This window comes from Crotalus tigris, unplaced genomic scaffold (genome assembly GCF_016545835.1).
Source record: "Crotalus tigris isolate CLP2741 ecotype Arizona unplaced genomic scaffold, ASM1654583v1 scf7180000019173.45859301935:6455823, whole genome shotgun sequence".
Taxonomy (NCBI): Eukaryota; Metazoa; Chordata; class Lepidosauria; order Squamata; family Viperidae; genus Crotalus; species Crotalus tigris.
In genome coordinates this window covers 6,329,749-6,349,884 of record NW_024097414.1, presented here as the reverse complement: position 1 = coordinate 6,349,884, position 20,136 = coordinate 6,329,749, and the positions used below count along the sequence as shown (strand labels likewise).

General features: G+C 55.1%; 3 protein-coding genes across 8 annotated transcripts in view; 1 reads left to right on the top strand and 2 right to left on the bottom strand.

The window, feature by feature from the left end:
* Window positions 1-1,439: 1,439 nt before the first annotated feature.
* Window positions 1,440-4,827, bottom strand: HMOX2 (heme oxygenase 2). 2 transcript variants are annotated; one of them, XM_039360562.1, is made up of 6 exons: window positions 4,334-4,827; window positions 3,821-4,008; window positions 3,309-3,426; window positions 2,409-2,900; window positions 1,756-1,876; window positions 1,440-1,685 (listed from the first exon to the last, which is right to left on the bottom strand). In XM_039360562.1, the coding sequence occupies exons 1-6, from the start codon at window positions 4,742-4,744 to the stop codon at window positions 1,558-1,560; spliced, it is 1,458 nt and encodes a 485-aa protein (XP_039216496.1). In that variant the 5' UTR covers window positions 4,745-4,827; the 3' UTR covers window positions 1,440-1,557. The 2 variants fall into 2 exon arrangements, with proteins under 2 accessions (XP_039216496.1, XP_039216497.1); XM_039360563.1 differs by having other exon boundaries at window positions 3,821-4,005; window positions 4,334-4,825.
* A 335-nt stretch (window positions 4,828-5,162) lies between these two features.
* Window positions 5,163-12,566, bottom strand: DNAJA3 (DnaJ heat shock protein family (Hsp40) member A3). 2 transcript variants are annotated; one of them, XM_039360564.1, is made up of 12 exons: window positions 12,235-12,566; window positions 11,891-12,027; window positions 10,709-10,792; window positions 10,405-10,611; window positions 9,427-9,579; window positions 8,415-8,562; window positions 8,133-8,197; window positions 7,909-8,037; window positions 7,354-7,469; window positions 7,101-7,198; window positions 5,970-6,088; window positions 5,163-5,446 (listed from the first exon to the last, which is right to left on the bottom strand). In XM_039360564.1, exons 1-11 carry the CDS (start codon window positions 12,410-12,412, stop codon window positions 5,985-5,987), a joined length of 1,419 nt encoding a protein of 472 aa, XP_039216498.1. In that variant the 5' UTR covers window positions 12,413-12,566; the 3' UTR covers window positions 5,163-5,446; window positions 5,970-5,984. The 2 variants fall into 2 exon arrangements, with proteins under 2 accessions (XP_039216498.1, XP_039216499.1); XM_039360565.1 differs by lacking the exon at window positions 5,970-6,088.
* Window positions 12,567-13,339: 773 nt separating this feature from the next.
* Window positions 13,340-20,136, top strand: part of LOC120315728 (coronin-7-like) — a 30,054-nt gene continuing 23,257 nt past the window's right edge. For 2 of the 4 annotated variants that reach the window (XR_005558760.1, XM_039360554.1), the window contains exons 1-7: window positions 13,342-13,824; window positions 15,116-15,209; window positions 15,753-15,827; window positions 17,338-17,408; window positions 17,654-17,837; window positions 19,100-19,176; window positions 19,849-19,899. Coding sequence is in view for 3 of the 4 variants with exons in the window: in XM_039360554.1 (XP_039216488.1) it covers window positions 13,708-13,824; window positions 15,116-15,209; window positions 15,753-15,827; window positions 17,338-17,408; window positions 17,654-17,837; window positions 19,100-19,176; window positions 19,849-19,899 (669 nt within the window). In the remaining variant the exon portion in view is untranslated. Of the gene's footprint in view, window positions 13,825-15,115; window positions 15,210-15,752; window positions 15,828-17,337; window positions 17,409-17,653; window positions 17,838-19,099; window positions 19,177-19,848; window positions 19,900-20,136 lie in introns of all 4 variants that reach the window. The other 2 variants (XM_039360555.1, XM_039360556.1) reach the window with 2 other exon arrangements.

Here is a 20,136-nt window from a genome sequence, read left to right as displayed (position 1 = left end):
CCAAGGTTTCCTTCTCCATGTTGGTGGTTCCCACACCTGCTTTTTCCACTCTTGAAGAGGCTGTTTGTTTTTTGATTCTGCACAGCTCCCTATGCTTTGTAGATTATGGCCAGGCCAGCACTGGAAGCCAGTCTGCCCCTTGCTTGCAGGAGATGTGCCTGCCAGAGTGAAGCAGCTGCAGAGTTGCTCAGAGACCTTATTCGGGAGAAAGAAGAGGCCCAGCCAAAGTGTAGGGTACCCCATGCAAGCAGGGAGAGCTGCCTCCCCCATCATCCCTTCTCTTCTGTTTTGTCTGAGCCATCGCTCTCAACTTGGGTGGGCCAATGGCACCATCCATCTTAGCTGGATTTGGATCCTGTTTGCCCACTGGAGATGTGCAGGAGGCTCAGAGCCAGCCCCCAGGCTACAGATATTCCTCTGTTCCGAGCCAACCCTGAGCCAAGAAATTGTGCTTGTCCCAGGTTCCCTTTTGTGACTGTTGTTTCAGGTACTAAACTTAATAACTACTGTATGGAAATGTGAAAACCCCGTAGGCACACATGCATGCCATCTTGCACTAGTTTTGCTAGAAAGCCCTTGTCTGGCCGATGAACAAGGGTGCACAGCCGCTCTTGAGGCTTGTGATGGGATAGCAGGTGGCTGGTCTGAGTCCCTGTCTCAGTTTTCCAGAGCCTAGGCTGCCTTGTCTCAAGCCCTTGTGCCCGTGTGTGATACTGCCCAGGCACCTGTTCGCCCAAAGGCTATCCACTGATGCTGCAGAGCACAGATGGGCTTGGCCTGGGTCTGAGGACCTCTCTAAAGCACTAGGAACCAGCAGGGAATTCTCATCCCGTTCTTCCTAGAGAGAAGTAACCTGTCACAGCTCTTCCATGTTTGTAATCAAATAAAAAGACTGACCCTCAGCGGTTGTTTGCTGTGTATCTGGGGTATAATCCAAAGCCTGGATGTTGGGGGTGGAGAGAAGGGGGCCCTGCTGGTCACCCAGGGAGGAGAAGGGAGGATTGCTTGGTTTTATGCAAGGGGCTGGGGTGGACCAGAAGTTAACCTGGAGCTCATTTTGCCCCTCTTATTTTCACGTGCCAAGTGAGGACACACATGAGGCAGTCCATCAGAGGAAATTGAAAGTACCCTCCCCAAATCATGTGAACTGCAGAAACCAAAGATTAATTTTATTTTGTCAGAGGCATCACCATAGTCTATAAGTTACATGAAAATGAAACCATTACCACTTTCCATATGTACAAATCGGAGACCCTCCTGCAACTAATGGGAGTGAAGAGCCTTCTGCATCCAGGTGAGAAGGCTGCCTGTCTGTGCCCCCCATCACCCCCTCCATGTAGCGAGGAAGAAAAAAGCTCAAACCATTCAGCCCCTCCCCCCCCAGTCAATAGCTCATGTTTTCTATCAGTTCTACCACTAATTGCTTGGACACACAGGCATTTGTACACTAGATTTGGGTTTAATGTTTCCTCAATTAAATCCGGCATTAAAAGTCCACATGTCAATGGAAAAAAGGAGCAATTTCTTCAAGAGCCAACAGACAGCCGGTGCCCAGCCTCACATCACGTACCAGGCTGCAATGCCAGCAGTGACTGCAACGCAGGCTGCCAAGACCAGCTGGACGGTGGGCTGCTTCAGGGCAGCCAGGGCAAGGTGGCAGGGGCAGGCAGTGTCCTTGGAGCCAGCTGAAGAGGAAGAGGACCATTAGAGGCTGGAGGAAGCCAAAGAGGGAAGAGGGGGAAGTCTGGGACCTACCAGGTTTCGAGGCATAATACGGGCACTTGCGCATGTCTCCCTTCCCGTCATGCATTGGGAGGCCGCCATCTTGGGCTTCTTCTGGTAACAAAGCCCCAATCTTGTCCAGCTCCTCAAAGACCTGCGGACAAAGACCAAGAATGCCCTAAGCTGAAACAACAGTCACCAGGAGTGCTCAGCTTATCTAGGTCCAGCCCTTGTGGGCGCTCTGGACTCTAGCCAGACTGCACTCCTGATGGCAAATCAGAGCCACCCCATAGCAGGAAGCACTTCAGAGAGCGATGGGCCCTGGGAGCAGCCTCTGGCGCAGAAAGACTCACTTTGCTGCTGGAGGACTCCAGGCCTCTCCCTCAGGATGTCAGAGCAGGAGGCAGGATGCAACTGGAGGCCTCCAGGCCCTTTACGGGGCCTGCTGGCTCAAGCCTGACATGCCACAAAAGATGCTGCTCATTTGGCCAAAGAGACACCTGAACTTGGCACCACTGGCTGGTGAGGGCCAAGGGTGGGCTGAGGGAGATGTGACGGACTCTGCTCAAGAAGGAAATGGCAGACGGCCTTGGGAAAAGAAGCAGCCCACACCCGCACGCCCCCAGAAGGATGGATTTGAGGAGGGGTGGCTTTAGCAGGCACCCTGAAATCCAGCAGCCGCACACCTGCATGTTGAATTCAAAGGCCCTGTTGGCCTCCTTGACAATCCTCTCCTTGGTCTCCTGGGACACATCCAGGGCGTTGAGCCGGGCTCGGTAGAACTGCTTGAACTGCTGGGGGTTGGAAATGTTTTCAAACATGTAGAAGTTGATCCCTTCTCCAGTGCTTGGCAGCTTCAGTGCCCGCTGGGCCACCCTCTTCAGCACCTGACCCCCAGAAAGGTCCCCCATGTAGCGGGTGTAAGCATGGGACACCAGGAGCTCCGGCTCATGCTGCCCAACATGATGGATGCGATCCACGTAGCGCTGAGTGGCTTCTGAGCACTGGATCTTCTCCTCCCAGCCTTCCCCATACAAGTACTCCAGGTCTCTTGCCAAGGCTTCCTTCCGGTGCAGCTCCAAAGGGAAATACAGAGGAGTAAAGCTGGGCTGGTCCTTGTTGTGCTCCATCTCCTCCTCCAGCGCACAGTATGTGAAGTAAAGGGCTGCTGTGCCCAGCTGCATGAGAACAAAGGAGCCATGAGAGGCCAGTGGCTACCAGTCCACCCTGTTGTCCAAGCCATTGTGTAGCAGGACTGCTGTGCCTGAGGCTGCCTTGCTCCCTCAGGCCAACGTGCCAAGAACAGCAATGACCCTTCGCTTTAATGAAAGAAACACCTCCCAGTTGGACCCGTCCAGGACCGAACGTTTCATTTCCAGTGCATTGTAAGCCAGAAAAAGGAGATACAAATACATTAAAGAACCCAGAACTGCTGAGATGGAGGGGTGACTCCTGAGAAACCAACCCTCTTTTGCCACACATGGGGCTTTTCCGCTCCAGAGCAGGGCATCCATCAGCATGGGCTAAATTTGTCTCCTCTTCTGACCCCAACCAGAGACTTAGGACCTGGATAAAGCAGGATGTACCTTGAAGAGCTCCCTCTTGATGCGTCCCTTCAGGAAATCTTTGACAAACTGAGTGTTCTCAGCCCGGTCATGGGCCTCCTTTGTCCCTTCTTTCAGCAGCTCAGAGAGGTCTGCGGGACTGTGGAGAGACAGGGGTCCCGGGGAGAATGGCAGGGCACCGCAAGCTCAAATCATCTGCAGGCAGCAGGGCAGGCCCTCAACTCTGGAGCATCAAGGCAGAGCAAGCTTTGCGCCACAAATAACTCAACCACATCTCCCACCTTTTGCACCCAGGCCCTGACAGGCAAGCTCACTCCTCAGAGAAGGGACTGGGCAATGTCAGAGACCATGCTGTGCCAACCGCAGACTGGCATTGGCAGTCCCAGAGATGGCCCATCTCTTTGTGCTCCAGCAAGAAACTGTCCCCCCCCCCACCCCTGGGAAAACTCATCCTCCTTTGCATGACACATTTGCCAGGGTGTTTCAGCCTCTCTCAGCCTCCACCCGCCCCTCTAAGAAGCAGAAGACGCTACCTGGTATTGTCCTCCTCCTCCTCCTCTTCCTCCTCCTCTTCCTCCTCGTAAGAATGGCTCTCAGGCTCATCCATCAGCTCAGCAGCTTCGGTCGACATGGCGCCTAACCTGCTGCGCTGCGGTCCCGGTTCAGCTCCAACGTGCTGCTCGGAAAGGGCCCACCACCGTTTATCCTCGCGGAGATCCTGCTAGGGCAGAGCGCCGCAATGCTCAAGCGAGGCCGTCGGCGCCTCCATCGACAGCGCCGGGAAGCGCCGCGGCCAAACAACGGGCCCGGGAGGCGGGGAAGTCGCCTCGGGCCCGCAGGTGCAGCGCAGGCCGGCCCTGATCTCGGGGCACCCGCGAGAGACGGGCTGCTCCCCGTTGGCCGAGGAGCCGGCGCGGGGCCAGGAGGTCTCGGCCGCCCTCCCGGCGCCCCCGCCAGGCCCGGAGGACGCGCGGACCAGGTGGGTCTCCCGCCTCGCGGATGGGAGGCCGCAGCGGGCCGGCGTCCCTCGCGCGCCCGCCGGTTACCTGCCAGTCGCCGCCGCTCCTGCCGCGGCTCTTCCGGCTAGCCCGCGGACGCAGGACGCGCGGTTCCCGGCTGGCTCCGCCCCCCTCTGTCGCGCGGACAAAGCGGGCTGAATACGCATGAGCCGCGCGCGGGGAGGCGTCACAGCGCCCCCTGCAGGGCAGGGCGGGCTCGTCTCCTTCGGCGCCGCGTCCTCGGGCGGCGGCCTTCTCCCGGCTCTGCGCAACCCGTCGGCCGCAGCCGCCCCTTTTGCCCCGCAAGCAGAGAACGGAGCCGGGACAGAGCAGAAGCAGCCAACTCCCTGGACGGTTGCATGGGTGCCTTCGCCGGAAAGCGCCTTCCCTCCAAACTGCCCCGCGTTGCAAGGCAGAAGCAGGCCGGTCCCTTGGGTAATCTTTACCGGGCAAAGCCATGGTTACACGGAGGCCTCCTGCAAGCCACCCGAGGGCCTGCGAGGGAGGAGCTCTGGGGCTACTGGGGAGGATGGGCCAGTCGCCCTTCCTGGGCATCCCTGGAGGTTGCCAGCTGCTCCTGCCTTCTTAGCAGCCTTACGTTCCCACTGGCTGGGGGGGGGGCGGGCAAAATGTGCACCGTTGCTTATTTTTCTGCTTTTTAGCAACTCTTTTCTCCGGCGGGGATGAAGCATAATGCAAGCGGAATCAGGGTGATCTCTTACGTTGCCCTTATCTCCAAGAGACTCTTTCTGCCCAGTCCGTGGCTGAGACTATTCTGGAGCAAAGCAGCATGGCCTCATTGCCGAGAGTGTGAGGCCAAGTGTGACCTTGGGAGCTCTCTGGGGAATTTATTCAAACCTCAGGATGAGACTCTGTACTCAGCACAAGGTACACTTTATTTTTGCTCCTCAACCTGCCCCCCCCCCAGCAGTCTGCTCCATTCAGACAGAAACAAGTCCAAGAAGGCCAAAAACCTTTCACAACTCCCCCAGTTGACAACGCTGCAATCTGACATCTAGAAGAAAGGCCTCCTTCCTTCAATGGAGCCATCAACATGTCAATGCACCTTCAATGTGTGTCCATCTTCAGTTCCAAAGCCGCCAGCATCACGCCTTCCAGATTGCTACTGCTCCATCATCTAGTTTCCAGTGGAACGTTTACCTAGAGCCAAAAGAAAGACATCTGTGACCTTCACAAAGACTGTGGACAGATCTAGATCTCTCAATAGCCAAGCCAGGACTCCGGTGCCCCCAGCCTCAATAGTCACTTTTAAGGCTCCAGATCTGCTGCAATGTTTTAGGGAGGCTCACAGATGCAAGAACTGAAGAATGTTTAACTAAATACAAGCTCTTCTGCAATGATACCTGAAGTCTTTGGTATAATACCAAGGGATGAAAACTGCAGTTACTAATGCCCACTCCTCTGGTCCTTATTATTTGTTTTTCTGTGCAGCTACTGCCTTATGAATGCTGGGAGCCCCTGGGAGTAAAATGAAGCAGCTTGGGGGGGGGTGCAAGAAAAGACCCAGAGGCAACAGGGTTTCTGTCCACAGAAGTCCAGCCACCAGCAAGGAGTACGTCAGCTCCCAAGAGGTTTTCCTACAGCTTCATCCTCCCTCCCTCCCATTTCTGCAAACGGCGAACACAGAGACCTGTGCATGGAAAGATCACAAGAGGCTTCCTACCTCTGGTGCAGTTAATCAGAAGCTAAACATTTTCTTAAGTTTAGCTAGGAATCCCTCTGTGCCGTCCCCTGCCTCAGGCCTCTCCTCGCCTGCCCCTGATCTAGTCGTGCCCCTGCCACCTAGACACAAATAGCAGAGAGCTTGATCAATACACATTGTGAGAAGGATCCCTGCCCACCTAGGGCAATTTCCCAGCCTCAGGAGCGACCGGGGGGGGGGGGGGGGAGAAGGGGATGAAGCTGAGAAGATGCCAGTTCCCCCTTTCTCAGGCCATCTTTGCCCAGGACCTGAGGAAAGTTCAAATGATAGGGAAATGGGACAAACTCTTTTCACCTAAACTTGTCTTTGGCGGAACATGCCTGTAGCACTTTCTGGGGTCTCCCCTTTCTCCTAGATCGCTCCTGTTGTGCTATATATGGTTAATGACACTCCCTGCACACAGCAACTATTTTGGCTGTCTTCTCACTACAGTTTTATTTCTGTCACTTATCATTTAGCCTCTCTATTCGTTCACCGATTGCGAAACTGAGTCCTTCATCTCAACACGAGGTACGCATTCTAGCACGTGTCAATGTCATAGAGAACATCCTTATATTAAAGCAAAGCACCCCCCTCTCCCTTGTAGACTTTCTAAAGTGCTCTGAATGACTTGGTGAGCAAACAACTCGAGCCCTGAATCGGGGGAAAGACAAGAATGCTCATGAAATGGAAGTCAACCAATTGCATCTTGAAGGTCACTGCAGGGCAGGGAGAGCACTACAGGAAGGCCAAAAACTGCTCTCAGTTGGGGGATTTGTTCCCTCTGCTAAGCCATCAGCCAGCCGTGTTACCAACTCGTCTACTGCACTAATTCAGCTTCAGAAGTCAGTAAAGTTCAGTGCATTGTGGAAGCCCAGAAAATTGAGCAAAGCACAGTGGGCAACCCCATCAGGCAAACACACGTAATGGTAGCCTTTTCTTGCCTAAGGAAAAATGGTGACACCATCTGAGTAGAAGTTTGTAATTCCACTGTGGTCAACATCATTCAAGGCCATAGTTTACACCACCAAACAGAGCCAGCAGCTCAACTATAACCAAAGACGACCTGCCAGCCCCGAAGTGCAGCCAAGATCTGACAGCTCCACAGCTCACCAGTGGTTGTGCTGGCGATGCCATTCACAGTCCCTTCTACGTCAGTTTCATCTTCTGCATAGCTCAGCATCAAGGCTCGCTGTCGATCAGTCAGCCTCCTGCAAGAGGGGAGAAAGAAGGTGCAATAAGGCAGGTCGACGGAGGGCTCTGGAGGAAAGCCAGACTCTCTGGGCATAGATCTTGCAAAAGCAACAGGCTGACCCTTCTACCTCTTCTACCCTGTGCCTCCAAAATGCCCAGCCTTCTCACTTACTTGGGAACTTTGACCTTGATATGAATGTAGTGGTCTCCATAACCGTAGCTGTTCACCTTGGGAATCCCCTTCCCAGTCATCCGAATCTTCTGGTCAGCCTGGATGCCAGGGGGGATCTAAGAAAGCACAGAAAAAAGATAAAAGCTTTTCAGATATTTTTCACTCAATGCTTCTTCTGAATTTTTACTGTGTCTCATAAATGTGAGAACCAGACGCCGTTACCAATGCACTCATGGGAATGAATGTTCTAAGAGGGCGTGGCCGATTTCACAACCTGGGCTGTACATAGAACATCACAAAAAAATGTCCATTTTCCCCTGAAGCAAAATGACGGCAAGTGAAAATACTAGCGGAGCAGCAAATGACCAAAGCCGCTGCAGAACAGAAGCGCCAATCTGTTCCTTTCCATGCAAAACCACAGACAGAGCCCTTCCATAGGAAAGACACATGGTTTTGTTTGCAAAAGGGTAACATCCCCTTCATGTTTTCATGGGTCTGTAATCTCAGGACAGATGAGCCGTTTCACTTGTTCTGCACATGTGGCGAGGGACGTACCATAACGTTGATCGTCTCATACAGGCCGGGCGACCGCGCTGTCCCTCCAAGAACAGCTTGTGCTATGGAGATGAAGACGTCAGAGTGGATATCAGCACCATCTCTCCGGAACACGGAGCTTTTTTGAACCTGGAACCAGGGATAGTTCAAGGACTCAGCAAGTGCAGGCGGCCAAGCAGTTTTAAGCATGACATGACATGGCAAAGCTGCACGTCAGTACGCACCCTGAAGGTAATGAAAATTTCTTTCCTTCCAACAGGCATCCGAACGGTCTGCCCGTCCTCCACACCTAAAGCCAAGGAAAAGCACTCAGGGTTACATTTTGCCCAGCACTTCACTTTCTCTTCCTCTCTCATGGCAACTCTGATTTGGAGACTTTAGGATCACGTTCTTACTGTTTGGAACTGCCCGTCTCTGATTTCTGCAAGGACTGATTTCCACCCCTGCTGTTTCACTTCAGAACAGCAGCTGTTATTCTGCCCTAGGAGCACTCGGTACATACATACCTGCTGGGACCGGGACCATCATTGTCTTCTTCTGCTTGGTTTGGCCAGAGCCACGACATATCACACATGGGTTAGTTACAACTGAGCCTCGGCCACCGCACCGCCGACATGTTGAACGCATGACAAAGGGGCCCGTGTTTATTGTCTCCTATCCAAAAGAAGACACAAGGAAAAGTGAAATGTCAGGAAATTTCACTTCTGTGTTGTAATGGCTTCCCCTGACACATGCTCAGATGACGAGGAGCTCCGCTAAAGTCTCCAAGCAGGGAGTGAAAGGGCCGGGGAGGCCAGGAACCTTGTGCATCAGAGGAACAACCGGATGAGTGTCTGGCTGAAGAAGGGAGAGCTGCATTTGGAGGGCTCAGGGACTCAGTCAGAAGTGTGGGGTGGAGAAGGATGTAACTGACTCCTCTGCTGGATCCCAGAGCACGCAGGGATCAACGGAGGTTGGGGAGGGGAGGCTACTTGCGAGGAAGCAGCCTTGCCCTTCCTAATGGCTACACTGGCTGGCAGTTACTTAGCCCAGCATGTGGAGCAAAGCGTTTCCTGCTGTGGGTATGTTTTGTCTTCATGATTCCTGCTTCCAGACCTTGCCTTGACTCTGATTGGATTTTGCATCTCGGATTTCAGACTTGGACTTTGATTTCAATTATTATGCTCAGACTATGGACTTGTATCTGGACACCAGACCTGGTGTGCGGACTTACAGATTTGTTCCTTGCCCTTGGACTTGAGGTTGCTCGGGTCTTGGACTCTCTGGATTTTGTGTTTGTTTCTGTGTGAGGTGAGCCCTGGGGAATAATATTAGGGGCTTGTAAAGCCTTAATGAAGACTTCAAACCCCCATGGGGTGTGACCAGATGTGTTGATTTTAACTGGATCCCGGTCAGCGTATCATATCAAGTTCCATAACCATCTGAAGCAAGGAATTGGCTTTCTTCTTCTAAAGCGCTGAGATGCCCAGTTGTTCCCTGCACCAAGGCTTGCTCACACCTGCCCTGTTCTGCACTTACTGTGCCAGTCCCATTGCAGTAGGAGCAATGCACTACTCTGGTGCCCGGTTCATGCCCTCTGCCCTCACAACGCTGGCAGGTGTCACTGATCTGCACCACGATCTCCTTGTTGACGCCTTTTGCCGCCTGGCTGAAGGTCAGATCCATAATGTACTACAGAGGAGAAGAAAATCCAGAGCTTGGGGCTCCCTGTTCCAAGCAACATTTTGCATGCCATATAGAACAAAGAACAAAAGGGAACATAGAAACCCATCAAGATTGAGAAAAAGCGCTATGGCGCCTTTCAGAAAATTAAGTCCATGCATGATCAGTGAGGGCCATTTGGTGCATAACTAAGGACTGAGCTGGAAACTGGAGGATTGTAAGTTGCAGTCCCACGTTAGGCACGAAAAAAACTGGTGACTTTAAGCCAGCCCTTCTTTCTCAGCCCTAGGAAGAAGGCAAGGGCAAACCCCTTCTGAAAATCTTGCCAAGAAAACTGCAGCGACTAGTCCAGGCAATCACCAGAAGTCAACACTTTTGGTATCAAAGCAAACCAACCAACCAAAGCAGACCACATAATACAAATCAAATTTGCTAATCAAAATGAACCAAAAATCAAATTTGTAATCTACTTCTTCACACTATTTTCTCTTGGAAGCCCATCTTTCTTAATAGATTTCTGTATTATTGTTTCCCCTTAAAATCTAAATATCAAAAAGGATAACTACTTAATATGAATAAAAACAATGAATTTGCCAATGAATTTGGGCAAAATCTCTTTGTTAAATGCACCTTGGTTTTCTCCCCCCTTAAACACAGCAAAACCTTAATTTAAGTAATCACTAAGGAGTGAATTTATCTGCTAATTCTGAATAGCTGGTAGTTACTAAAGATTCATCATTTGCATCAGACTTCTTATGCAGATGTTAAAACAGGAGGAGTGAAAGCCCCAAGGGACTCTGCACACCAGTGGTCTGGGCTGCAATTCATCTTTACCTCCTGGGGCTGGTCAAAGATGGTGCTAAAGTCTCCAAAAGGGGACTGCGAGAACTCCCCAAAGATCTTCCTGAACAGCTCCTCAGGGTCAATAGTTGGGCCAGTGTGCCTGTACTGCTGCCCAGATCCTGCTGAGCCAGAGCCAAAACCAAAATCCGCTGTACCGTAAGTGTCATACTGTTTCCGCTTTACTTCATCTCCCAAGACCTGCCAATGATACAAGAGCTCAGTCATCCAGGGGGGCACGTTGGTGGAGCCCCAGTTCCCAAGTCATGGAGTGTAAAAGTGAGAGTAAGCATGCTACCTCATAGGCCTCGGCCAATTGAGAAAACTTCTCCTTTGCTTTGGGGTCATCCTTATTAGTGTCAGGATGATACTTCTTGGCAAGCTAAGCAAAGAAACAAAAACACAAAAGCAAAAATCATAGAGAAGAGATTGTCATTCCTGTGTTTGTGTGTTGGGAATTCATGCAACAAATTTTAAATCAGCTATATGGAACTGTTAAAATAGTTTTTATATTTCCCCTGCCGTTATTTTTTTGCTTATTCCATTTGTACTACAGATCATAATCATATACACTGAGCACCCCATCAGAAACACCATTAGAAGTAATGGTCTTGAAAAAGCTGAATTAAAGAAAAGAGGGTTTAAAGCAACGGGGTAAATCTCAGTGGCCTTCAGTAGCCACAGAACACAACAGCAGCCTTGCTGGATCAGACTACAGCTCTTCCTATTTCAGCAATTTGCCCACAAGGAGGTAGTGAAGTGCTCTGGGGATTATGCCCACATGCAAGGTCAGCCCCCTCCAGCAAACGCTGTTAGGTTTTCTCTCTATCCTTTTGTTAGCCTGCTTTAAAAGCTCCCCAAAGCTTTCAGTTTTTTTTTTGTCCTCGCCTATTAGGGATCACCAGTATAACACACCTAAAATACAATCCAAAGATGTATTAACGGAGGAGAAAAACAAAAGAGGAGCCGTTAAAGAGGTGCAAAGCAAGATGCAGTTTTACTGGAGATGCTGGATTTCTCCAGTGAGCAGAGTGTAGGATGATCTAAAGAGCTACCTAATCTTCATTATCAACACGAGATACCAAATATAAGGATTGGATTCTGAGACTCTGCTTTTAGTATTTAGAATGAAATGCTTAGAAATCAGTCTAGGAATGTTAGAATAATCCAATATTACAGAATGGATTCCCCAAGCAGTAGTCTTATGATGACATCTCAGTCACAATGAGAGGTTGCTGTTTATTGTACCAATCCCTTGCTTTTGAGTACATGAGTGAACAGTAAAATATAAAGGAAAACAGATTTTAAGCAATTACCACCCCAAATGCATTGGGGCAGGATTGAGAAGGCGAATGACACAATGTCATTGCCACTTCTAAATTTGGAGAGGAAAAAGACTCATATGCAAGCTGACCAACCCAGCCAGTACTATTTGCCCCCTTTTGGCAAGTTCCCCACATCCTCTGAGAAGCGGCCTTGCCTGGTAATAGGCTTTCTTGATCTCCTTCTGGCTGGCGCTGTGAGGCACTCCCAGAATCTGGTAATAATCCTCTTTGCTGCTGGTCGAGGAGCTGCTGTGAATCGAGGCCGCCCAGACGAGGGGAAACGGTCGGATTCCTGCGCGAAGCGAAACAGGGTCAAGCCGTCTCGCGGCTTCGAGGGAAGAGCGGTAGAGGCGCAGAGACACACAAGGATAATGGCCGACCCCTCCAGAGGCCTTTCTCGAGGGTCGAGCACCGCCCTGCCAGACCAGCAAGGGTGGGGGAGGGGAGGCAGCGCTCTGCTCGTCCTCAGAGGCGCGCTTGTCGTTCCCGGGCCTCTTACCGAAGCGGTTTCCCATCCGCGGTGCCATGGCCATGCGAGAGGTGACGTGGACCACGTTCCGCCAGCGGGCCAGACCCAACACCAGCGCCAGGCGCCGCGGCTCTCCGCCGCCCGTCCGGCAGCTCCCGGCAGCGGTTGCTGCCTCCGCCAGCCAACGTGAGACGCAGCCGGCTGCCATCTTGGTTGCTCAGTCGCAGTGCGCCTGCGCTCCTCAGCCCGGCGAGCCGGGAGCCCGAATGCGCAAGCGCACAGTCCCGTGGGTAGGGGAGGGCGCAGGCGACCTTTCTTAGAGGTCAACTCCGCCGACGCGAAGCTAGGGCTGCTCCCGGGTCTTAGCACCGTCTGTCCTCGGTCTTGGCGCGGGGATGGGCTTTGCGTCTCGAGGACCAAGAGCGCGAATCCGTTGCGGCCGCCTGGAAGTGGGTGTGAGCCCCTGCCTGGCCCTCCCCGAGCAGGCATGGAAGTCCCGAGAAGCGGAACTGGGCCTTAGCCGGGTGCGCCCGTGTCCGCGGGAACCCGGAGCGAGACCATTTGTCGGCGTCCTTTAGAGGTGGAGCGCGGGGAAAACACCTTCGCCCGCAGCCCCCGGAGAAGGCTGGGTCGGCCGGTCCAAGCGGAGGGCATGCCCGAGACGGGCCGGACAGGTGGAAGCTTCTCTCCTTCGGGCCCTGCCGCCACGAGCCTCCCTGCTGGAGTGTGGAAAGTCCCGTTTCTCGAGCTCGACGCTCTGACTGAGCTATAGTGGGGAAGGGGCACCATCGGAAGACCCAAAAGGCCGGCTGGGGACAGAGCCTGGCGGAGAAAATCTATTCCTGTGGCCGGCACATAGAAAGAGGCGAAGAAGGGTTTTTAGGGGGCCCCTCCTGGGCTCCAAGGCGCCCTTTCAGACGAAAGGGGGGGAGACGCGATCATTGAGCCAATGAGAAGCTGCCCTAGAGCCTTCGGGTCGCACGGGCATTGGTCCCTCCGGGGGCCGAAGGGCCGCTGAAATAGCCGACTGAGAGCCAATTAAAGGGTCCCAGAACCCAGCCACCAATCAGCTGAGAGCTGGTCTGGAGGGAAAACCGAATTAAATGGGGAGGGGGGAGGGGAAGGAGAAGCGCGTGATGTCAGGTTCCTCAGGCGGTCTTGAAGTCTGAGGAGCGTTGCGTTGTCCAGTTCGAAGCGCGATCCCGCAAAAAGCCACTTGCGGCCGTGGCGCCTGAAGACGGGAGACCCTCTCGGGCTCTCACCGGGATGGCCCCCTACCCGGCCAGCTGCTCAAAGTACTATGTCTGCCTGGTTTAACGGTCGTCGGCTCCGCCTGCAGGGAAGCGGGGTTCCTGTCCGTCCCCCGCAGCAAGGGAAGGGGCCCGGCTTTTGAGCGAAGGGTTCCGAGCGGCGTCGCGCGGCCTAAGGCGGGAAGGGCCTGTCGCCAGCGGCAGAGCTGCCTCCCCGCGGACGGCCCCTCCCCTCGGAGGATTCCGGGCCGCTATGGGCGGGGCTTCCGCGGAATCGGATCCGAGGCTGGAGGGCGGCAGCAGCGGCAGCATGAGCCGGTTCAGGGTGTCCAAGTTCCGGCACGTCGAGGCCAAAGTGGCCCGCAAGGAGGTGGGTGGGCGGCAGCGCGAGTCGTGCTTATCGCCGGATCGTCTCCCCGGTGTCCCGCCGCACCCACCTGCCGGGGCGCGGGCGGTAGCTCGAACGGGAGCCCTGCCCTGCGTGGCTCGGGCTCCATCGGGAGGAAGCGACCGGCTCAGCCCTCGGCCTCTGTCAGCGACCCCACCGTAGAGGGACGCCGGCGTTTCCCGAGGCGCCGCCCGACTGCAGGGCTGAGCCGCGCTCGCGTGGGCGCCTCCCTCCTGCCCAGTGAGCTGAGGCCGGGCGCCTTCCCGACCGGGTCTTGGCCCGGGGCAGTCGAGGCTCCCACGAGCCTCGGCCGAGCGAAAGGGAAGTTGTCGGGGCTGCGTCCGGGGAAATTTAGTCTGCTCAGAGGGCGTGCAAGGCGTCCGTAAAAGTGCTGCCTGCTAAAAGGGGCCGGCTTGCCTGGGGCGGCATCCCGGGTGCGAGTTGGGCTGGGTTGGGGGTGCAACCCCCGGCTGTCCGGCAGGTGCCTTTCCGCCTTCGCTGTAGCCAGGAATTGGAGCTGCCGGAAGTTGGAGGCCCAGCAGGAGCAGCAGCAGCGGGGAATGCGCCGAGCATCTCCTGGTTGCGAAGCCGGGATCCCATCGCTTGGGCCGCCCCTGGTTAGGGAGGACGGGTTGGCTCTCATCTCGCCGGCGGAAAAAGCTTCGGAAGAGCCTCTTTAAGCGGAGCCGCCTTTGCTGCTCAAACTTCCGACTGGAGAGGAAATGCGAAAACGCTATTTGTGCAACGATTCTATTTTATTATTTGACAGGCGTTTTGTTCTGGGGGCCTGGCCATTTTCCCATCCATGCCAGCCGGACCAGTCTCGGTCTCCCTGGGAAGCTGCTTCAGCAGCGCTTCAGGGAAACACTGAGGGAGATGGTGGGCAGGGAAATAAAATCTCCCTCTCAGATGGGGGAGTCAAAGAAAGAAGGGGGCAGCCACAGCTCATGATGGCATAAGAGGCCCATTGGCGCAGCTCTAGCCAGAGGGAGGACTCAGCAGTTGGACCCTTGAGTCCGGGGAAGCTGCTGCAGCTTGGCAAGGAGGCTTTCCTGGCTCTCTTTTTCTGGACAGTTTGGCCAACTCTATCCCGAAGCGTCTTCTCCCTGTCCTTGGGTGTGCCCCGGTCAGCTCTGCTGCTTTAGGCCATTCCCACTGGCAAGGAAGCTGCCCTTTGCTCAGGCCAGACTGCCTCAACCTGCTTGTGGGACAATGTGGGTCTGTGGAGGCCTTTCCTCTCCCACCCCCCAGCTTGCTCTCCTCTGCGCGACAGGCCTGGATTGGAGACCTCCAAAGCAGCTGCCCTTCAGGGAACCCCCGCATCAAGGCCAACTCCCTCTGGATCGCATTCAGCACAGACCTGGCAGGTAAGAGGAGCACAGCCCAGCCTCGCTTTTGTGCTTGCACTTCGACCTGGCAAGGAGTTTGCAAAAATCCTCTGGGTGTGGCCAGGGAAAGTGTCTCTGCTGAGGGGGGAGAGGGGTGGACCCCCTCCGGCTGGCTCCAGTCTGGTTACTCGGGAGGAGTTTGCTTTCTGCTCTTCCCTCTAGCAGAGAACTTGTCTTCTGCCACCCCGCCCCCAGACTTGAAAAGTCAAACATCTCCTGTTGATTGGCACTCTGGAGGGGTAGAATTGGCAGAGGGGCCCATCAGGACTGGCCTGACTTGGGTGGGGCCGGGGAGGAAACCCTCCTCCCCAGCACTTGGTGCCTCCCTGCTGTGTACTGGGCACCTTGGGCCAGGTCTGGCCTGAAGCCAAGGTTTCCGAAACCAACACCCACTGATACCTGTCTGGGCAGCTCATGAGTGGAAGGCAAACCAGGGGCAGATTTCCTTCTGCCTGGAAGGTGTGGTGGTGTCTGATGTCTGCCCAGGTGGCTGGCATCATGTTTTTTTTCCGCTTTTGCCAGGCGTGCTGGGTACTGTGCCCCTGGAGAGCCCAAAGGGGATCAAGACAGTGGTCTCTCATCTGCACTGCCATTCAGGTGAGCGAGAGATGCTGAGGGGGGGCCTTTTAGCTACATGGGCTGGTCTCCTAGGTAGAGAATGGAAAAGCTTAGTGCTCGGGTGAGAAAAAGAGTACATAGAAAAAGAGAGAACCAGGCTATCTGCTTTCAGGTCTGTTGGCCAATTGCTTAAGAAAAGCTGCCGCTGTTGCAATCGCTCCCTTGTGCAGCTGCCCAAAGGAAGAGTGTCACACGGCTCTGACCCCTCCCCCCCAGCCTTGTCCTGCTTTTGACAGACTCCTGAGTCAGAGGCAATCCAGCCTCTGCTGCACTGGATCTTCCTTGCTGGGCTTGCATGCAGATGGGGGTGGGAGTTTCGCACTTAGCCTGACGTGGGGGCATCGTAGAAGCAGAAGCCAGCCTGCCTGGGACTTTCTGAGTCATCCACATAGGGGGGTGGCCCTCTCCTGCTACATGCTCAGCCAGAGGGCATTGCACCCCCACCTCCAAAGGCCCAGGACTGTAGGCAGCCAGCTGAGCTGCCAGCTGAAGGCTGCCAGCTGAAGCCATAATCTGGACAGAAGCTGTAATGCAAGAGCTGCACTCTGCCTGCCTGCCCCTGGTCCCTCGGAGGGATGAAACCCCTGGCTGTGAGCTGGCCTCAGAAACCTTGCTGGGCCAGCCCAAAGCCAGAAGCTGCTGCTCTCCTTCCTGGGGGAGCCACTTTGCACTAGTGGTGCTGCAGTCCAAAATCTCTGTCATCTGCAGCTTGAGGGGGGAAGCAGGAGAAGCCCCTGGATGGCTGTGCTCACTCTTGGAAATGAGAAAATGACGCCTCGTGCCTAAGCCTCAAAGGGCTTAGCTGCTTTGGCACACAGACCCACATCTGAAAGCAAAGGGGAGGGGGCTAAATCCTCCTGCACATGGGAAACCCGGACAGGAAGGGGAGCTGCTGGATCATGAGTGCCTGGAGCGAGATGGACAGGTGTGCAGATGGGCAGGGGACTCCAGAAATGGAAAATGGAAAAGTGAATCAAATAATAGCAGGATCAAACCTTCCTTCCTCCCTCCCTCCTTCCCTCCCGACCAATCCCCCCAGATAATGGCAATTTCATCCCACTGGGTGGAACAGGATGGGTGATTTGGTGCCAAACTGAATGGCCACGGCTGGGAGAAGCTGTGCCCCTTTGCTTGGGGTGAATAAAGAGCCCTCAGGAGGTTCCCCTCTTCAAGTCCAGCTGGCTCTGCGCTGCAGTGGAAAATCCACCTTTGCAGAGGTCACAGGCCCCCTCGGTCTGGGCCTGAGCCCAGAATTCCCAGCCAGGAACCAAGGGCAGGCTCTGCGATGACCCTTTGGCTGCAGAAGTGAGAAGAGAAAAGCAGTGACTATCGCCCTCCAGTCCCATCCGGTCCCCAGCATGCTGGGAGGCAGTTCCTTAGGGAGAGAAGCAATGCTCTGACTGCAGTGGGCGCCCGGCCTTGAGCTGCCTGCTTCTGACAGGGAGGCGCCTGCTCTCTCGCACTGCCCTCCCCTCTCCTCTCTCCCCAGATGTGGTGACAGACTTTGACTTCTCCCCCTTTGACCAGCAGCTGCTGGCCACTGGATCAGCGGACAAAGCTGTAAGTGCAGCCCCCATTGCCCAGCTTCCCCCCAAGGTCGCTCTCCCTGCAAGAGGGGCTGCTGTGAGAACTGGGATGGGTGCAGAGGGAAAGAGGGATGGCACCGTTAACTGAGAGCTTTGCCCCTCGCCTACAGCCCTGCCTGCCCCTGAGGGAGCCCTGCATCCTCTGGGTCTTGAGAGCGGATGCTGAGCTCCTGGCCTGAAGTCACCAGCTGAGTGCTGCCAGTGGTCTCTTTCCTGCAGGTGAAAGTGTGGCGCCTCCTTGAGGCCAACCAGGACCTCTCCGCTTCCCCCCATGTGATGCTGGGGCCGCATGGGAGCCAGGTGGAGGTGCTTCTTTTCCACCCCACAGCGGATGGTGTTCTGGCCAGTGCGGCTGGGAAGGCAGTGAAGATTTGGGATGTGGAGCAGCAGCAGATTCTTATTGGTACGATCCTAAGTGGGCTGGGAGATGCCGGGGATCCCGCCGGTTAGCCCCAGTGAAAGCGGAGCAGCCATTCCCAGGCCAGCCCCTTCTGCCCTGTGCTTTCAGTCGTGCTGCCCAATTCTCTGCCAGTCTGGAGCGGTTCCCTTTGCCCATCTCAAGCAAGCACCAAAAGCTACCCCTGCATGCCTGGCCAGGCTCCCCCTGGGCTGTGGTCTTCCCAGGGAACCTGACCAATTTCTGTAGAAGCAGAGTTGAGATGGGGGCTGCGTCTTTGGACTCCCTTCCTGGAGGATTCACAGGCCAGCCTCTTTGGCCACTGCCCATACAGGTAGAGGCTGGGGGAAGATGGCCAGAAAGAGAGGCGGCATGCGAGCCTCCAGTCGGGAAGAGGGGCCAGAGCAATGGCAGAAAGAGGAGAAGCCAGGCAGGCGCAAGGACCCCAGAGAGCCTAGCAACATTATGGGCCATCGGCGGCTTTCTGCCCAGGCAGTGCCAGTCCGATTTCAGAAGGCGGAAGGAGACGGTATTTTCCGGGCCAAGGATAGGAAGGGCTTTGTTTACCAAGGGTTGTGGTCTTCTTAGCAGCGGTAGGCTGGGGGGGGGGCAACTTTGGAATTGCTCAGGCTGCTGCCTTGCAGAGAAGGCGTCTGGTGCACCTGGAGGGATCGCAGCCCTCCGCATGTGCACCCTTGACCCGGTTCAGGGGCTCCTGCAGCAGCCTCCGCCCCAGGGAAGGGAGCCAGCATTGTGGGTTAAGTGGGAAGAAAGGGCAGCAGGTGGGAAAGATCCGAGTCAGCGGGAAACAACCCAGAAGGAGCTGAGCAGTACTTTAGCTTGCTCAGTTGTCTCCATGCAAAGTGGGGTTCCCTTTTGCACATTGTGCAAGCCCAGTTGTGGCTTAGTCAGTAAATTAAGATTAATAATTGTGGCTTGGAGAGACCCAGGGTGGAGGGAAGGCTCCTCCCTGGAATGCAGCATCAGCCCCCCATTGTACCAGGGAGACTACCTCTCAGCTGCTCTGCCACAGTAGACAGTTCTCACTGGTTGGGGAGCCCCCCGACTCATCATCTGGGGGGTCCAGGCAGGTGCCTGGCGGGTCTCAAAGGGCAGCACCCAGAAATCAGGCAGGTTAACGGACAACTAGCCAGTTAGCTTTCAAGCACAGCTATGGACGGATTTTGCCTCTCCTGCCCAAGAATGATGGGAAATCTACGCAGGTTGATGTGGCTCCGACACCAGGCCTGTTTTGTTCTTCCCTCCAGAGCTGGAGCCTCACCTGAACCAGGTGCAGAGTTTGGCCTGGAAGCCGGACGGATCGCTCCTGGGCACTTCTTGCCGGGTGAGTGCTGTGGGGAAGCAGAGGCTGAGGGTGTTTAGGGTCTTTTCAGAAGGGCCCCCTGCCAAATCAAGGAGCTGGCTCTTGAGAGTTTCAGTCTGCAGGTGGACACCAGGGGGCGATGTACTCCATGCCTTGGTGTTGGTGCCCTGGCGATGAGAGTCACTTGCCCTTGGCTGCCATCTAGTGGAGCCTCAGAGGGGTTCTTGTGCTGCATTCTCTTGCCCTTTACATGATGGGGGAGGCCCTGGGGGCGCCTGCTTGGAAAGGAACATTCTTTCCCCATGCTTGCGTCCCCAAAAGGAGCGTGGTGTGTCCTTGGGGGCCCCCCAGGCCCATCCCCATCCCAAACCAAGAAGGCAGGGTCTCAGGGAGAAAGTGCATCCCAGCCTTGTGGGGACCTGGCCTGGTAGGGGATGCTACGACAATCTGGGACACTTCCCGCCCCCCATGGGCAAGCCAGAACTGGACACTTCCTCAAAGCCAGGGCATCAGGAGGCACTTGCACAACTGCCTGACCCCCCCCCCTTCCTACTGGCAGCAACATCAGGGATAAGCTCCCCTTCCCACATCTTCTGGCCTGGCTGAACATGCCCAGGATTGGGAGGGGGTTCTGGGGTTGGCCCAGAGTGGAAGGATGAGCTGATGACCACTTGGGCTCCCTTTGCTCTGCAGGACAAAAGGCTGCACATCTTTGACCCACGGGCCAAGCCAGTGGCCTGCCAGGTAGAGTATCTGGAGGGTTGGGGATGCCAGGGGTGGGAGGGCAGAGGGCCCACCTGGGACAAGCTCCACACAGCTGATGCCATCCAGTCCCACCTAATGCACAGAGACCCACCTGGTAATTCTCAGGAGGAAGAGGAAGTGGGAAGGCTGGTCTGTGAAGCAGCTCCATGGATAAATGGGTGCCAAAGGGAACCCATGTCCTGGAGGTCTGGGCTCGGCTCCCGGGTTGCAAGAGGA

What these genes read in the sequence shown, in the direction of transcription:
- DNAJA3 (XM_039360564.1), bottom strand. Translation starts at nt 12,412, where the DNA reads ATGGCAGCCGGCTGCGTCTCACGTTGGCTGGCGGAGGCAGCAACCGCT. An exon ending in GATGGTCCCGGTCCCAGCAG is followed by an intron (nt 8,198 to 8,414) that starts GTATGTATGTAC and finishes CCTTGGCTTTAG; the next exon opens with GTGTGGAGGACGGGCAGACC. An exon ending in ATCAAGGTCAAAGTTCCCAA is followed by an intron (nt 7,199 to 7,353) that starts GTAAGTGAGAAG and finishes CCCCTCTTGCAG; the next exon opens with GAGGCTGACTGATCGACAGC.
- HMOX2 (XM_039360562.1), bottom strand. Translation starts at nt 4,744, where the DNA reads ATGGCTTTGCCCGGTAAAGATTACCCAAGGGACCGGCCTGCTTCTGCC. An exon ending in GAGGAGGAGGACAATACCAG is followed by an intron (nt 3,427 to 3,820) that starts GTAGCGTCTTCT and finishes GTCTCTCCACAG; the next exon opens with TCCCGCAGACCTCTCTGAGC. An exon ending in TCAAGAGGGAGCTCTTCAAG is followed by an intron (nt 2,901 to 3,308) that starts GTACATCCTGCT and finishes GTTCTCATGCAG; the next exon opens with CTGGGCACAGCAGCCCTTTA.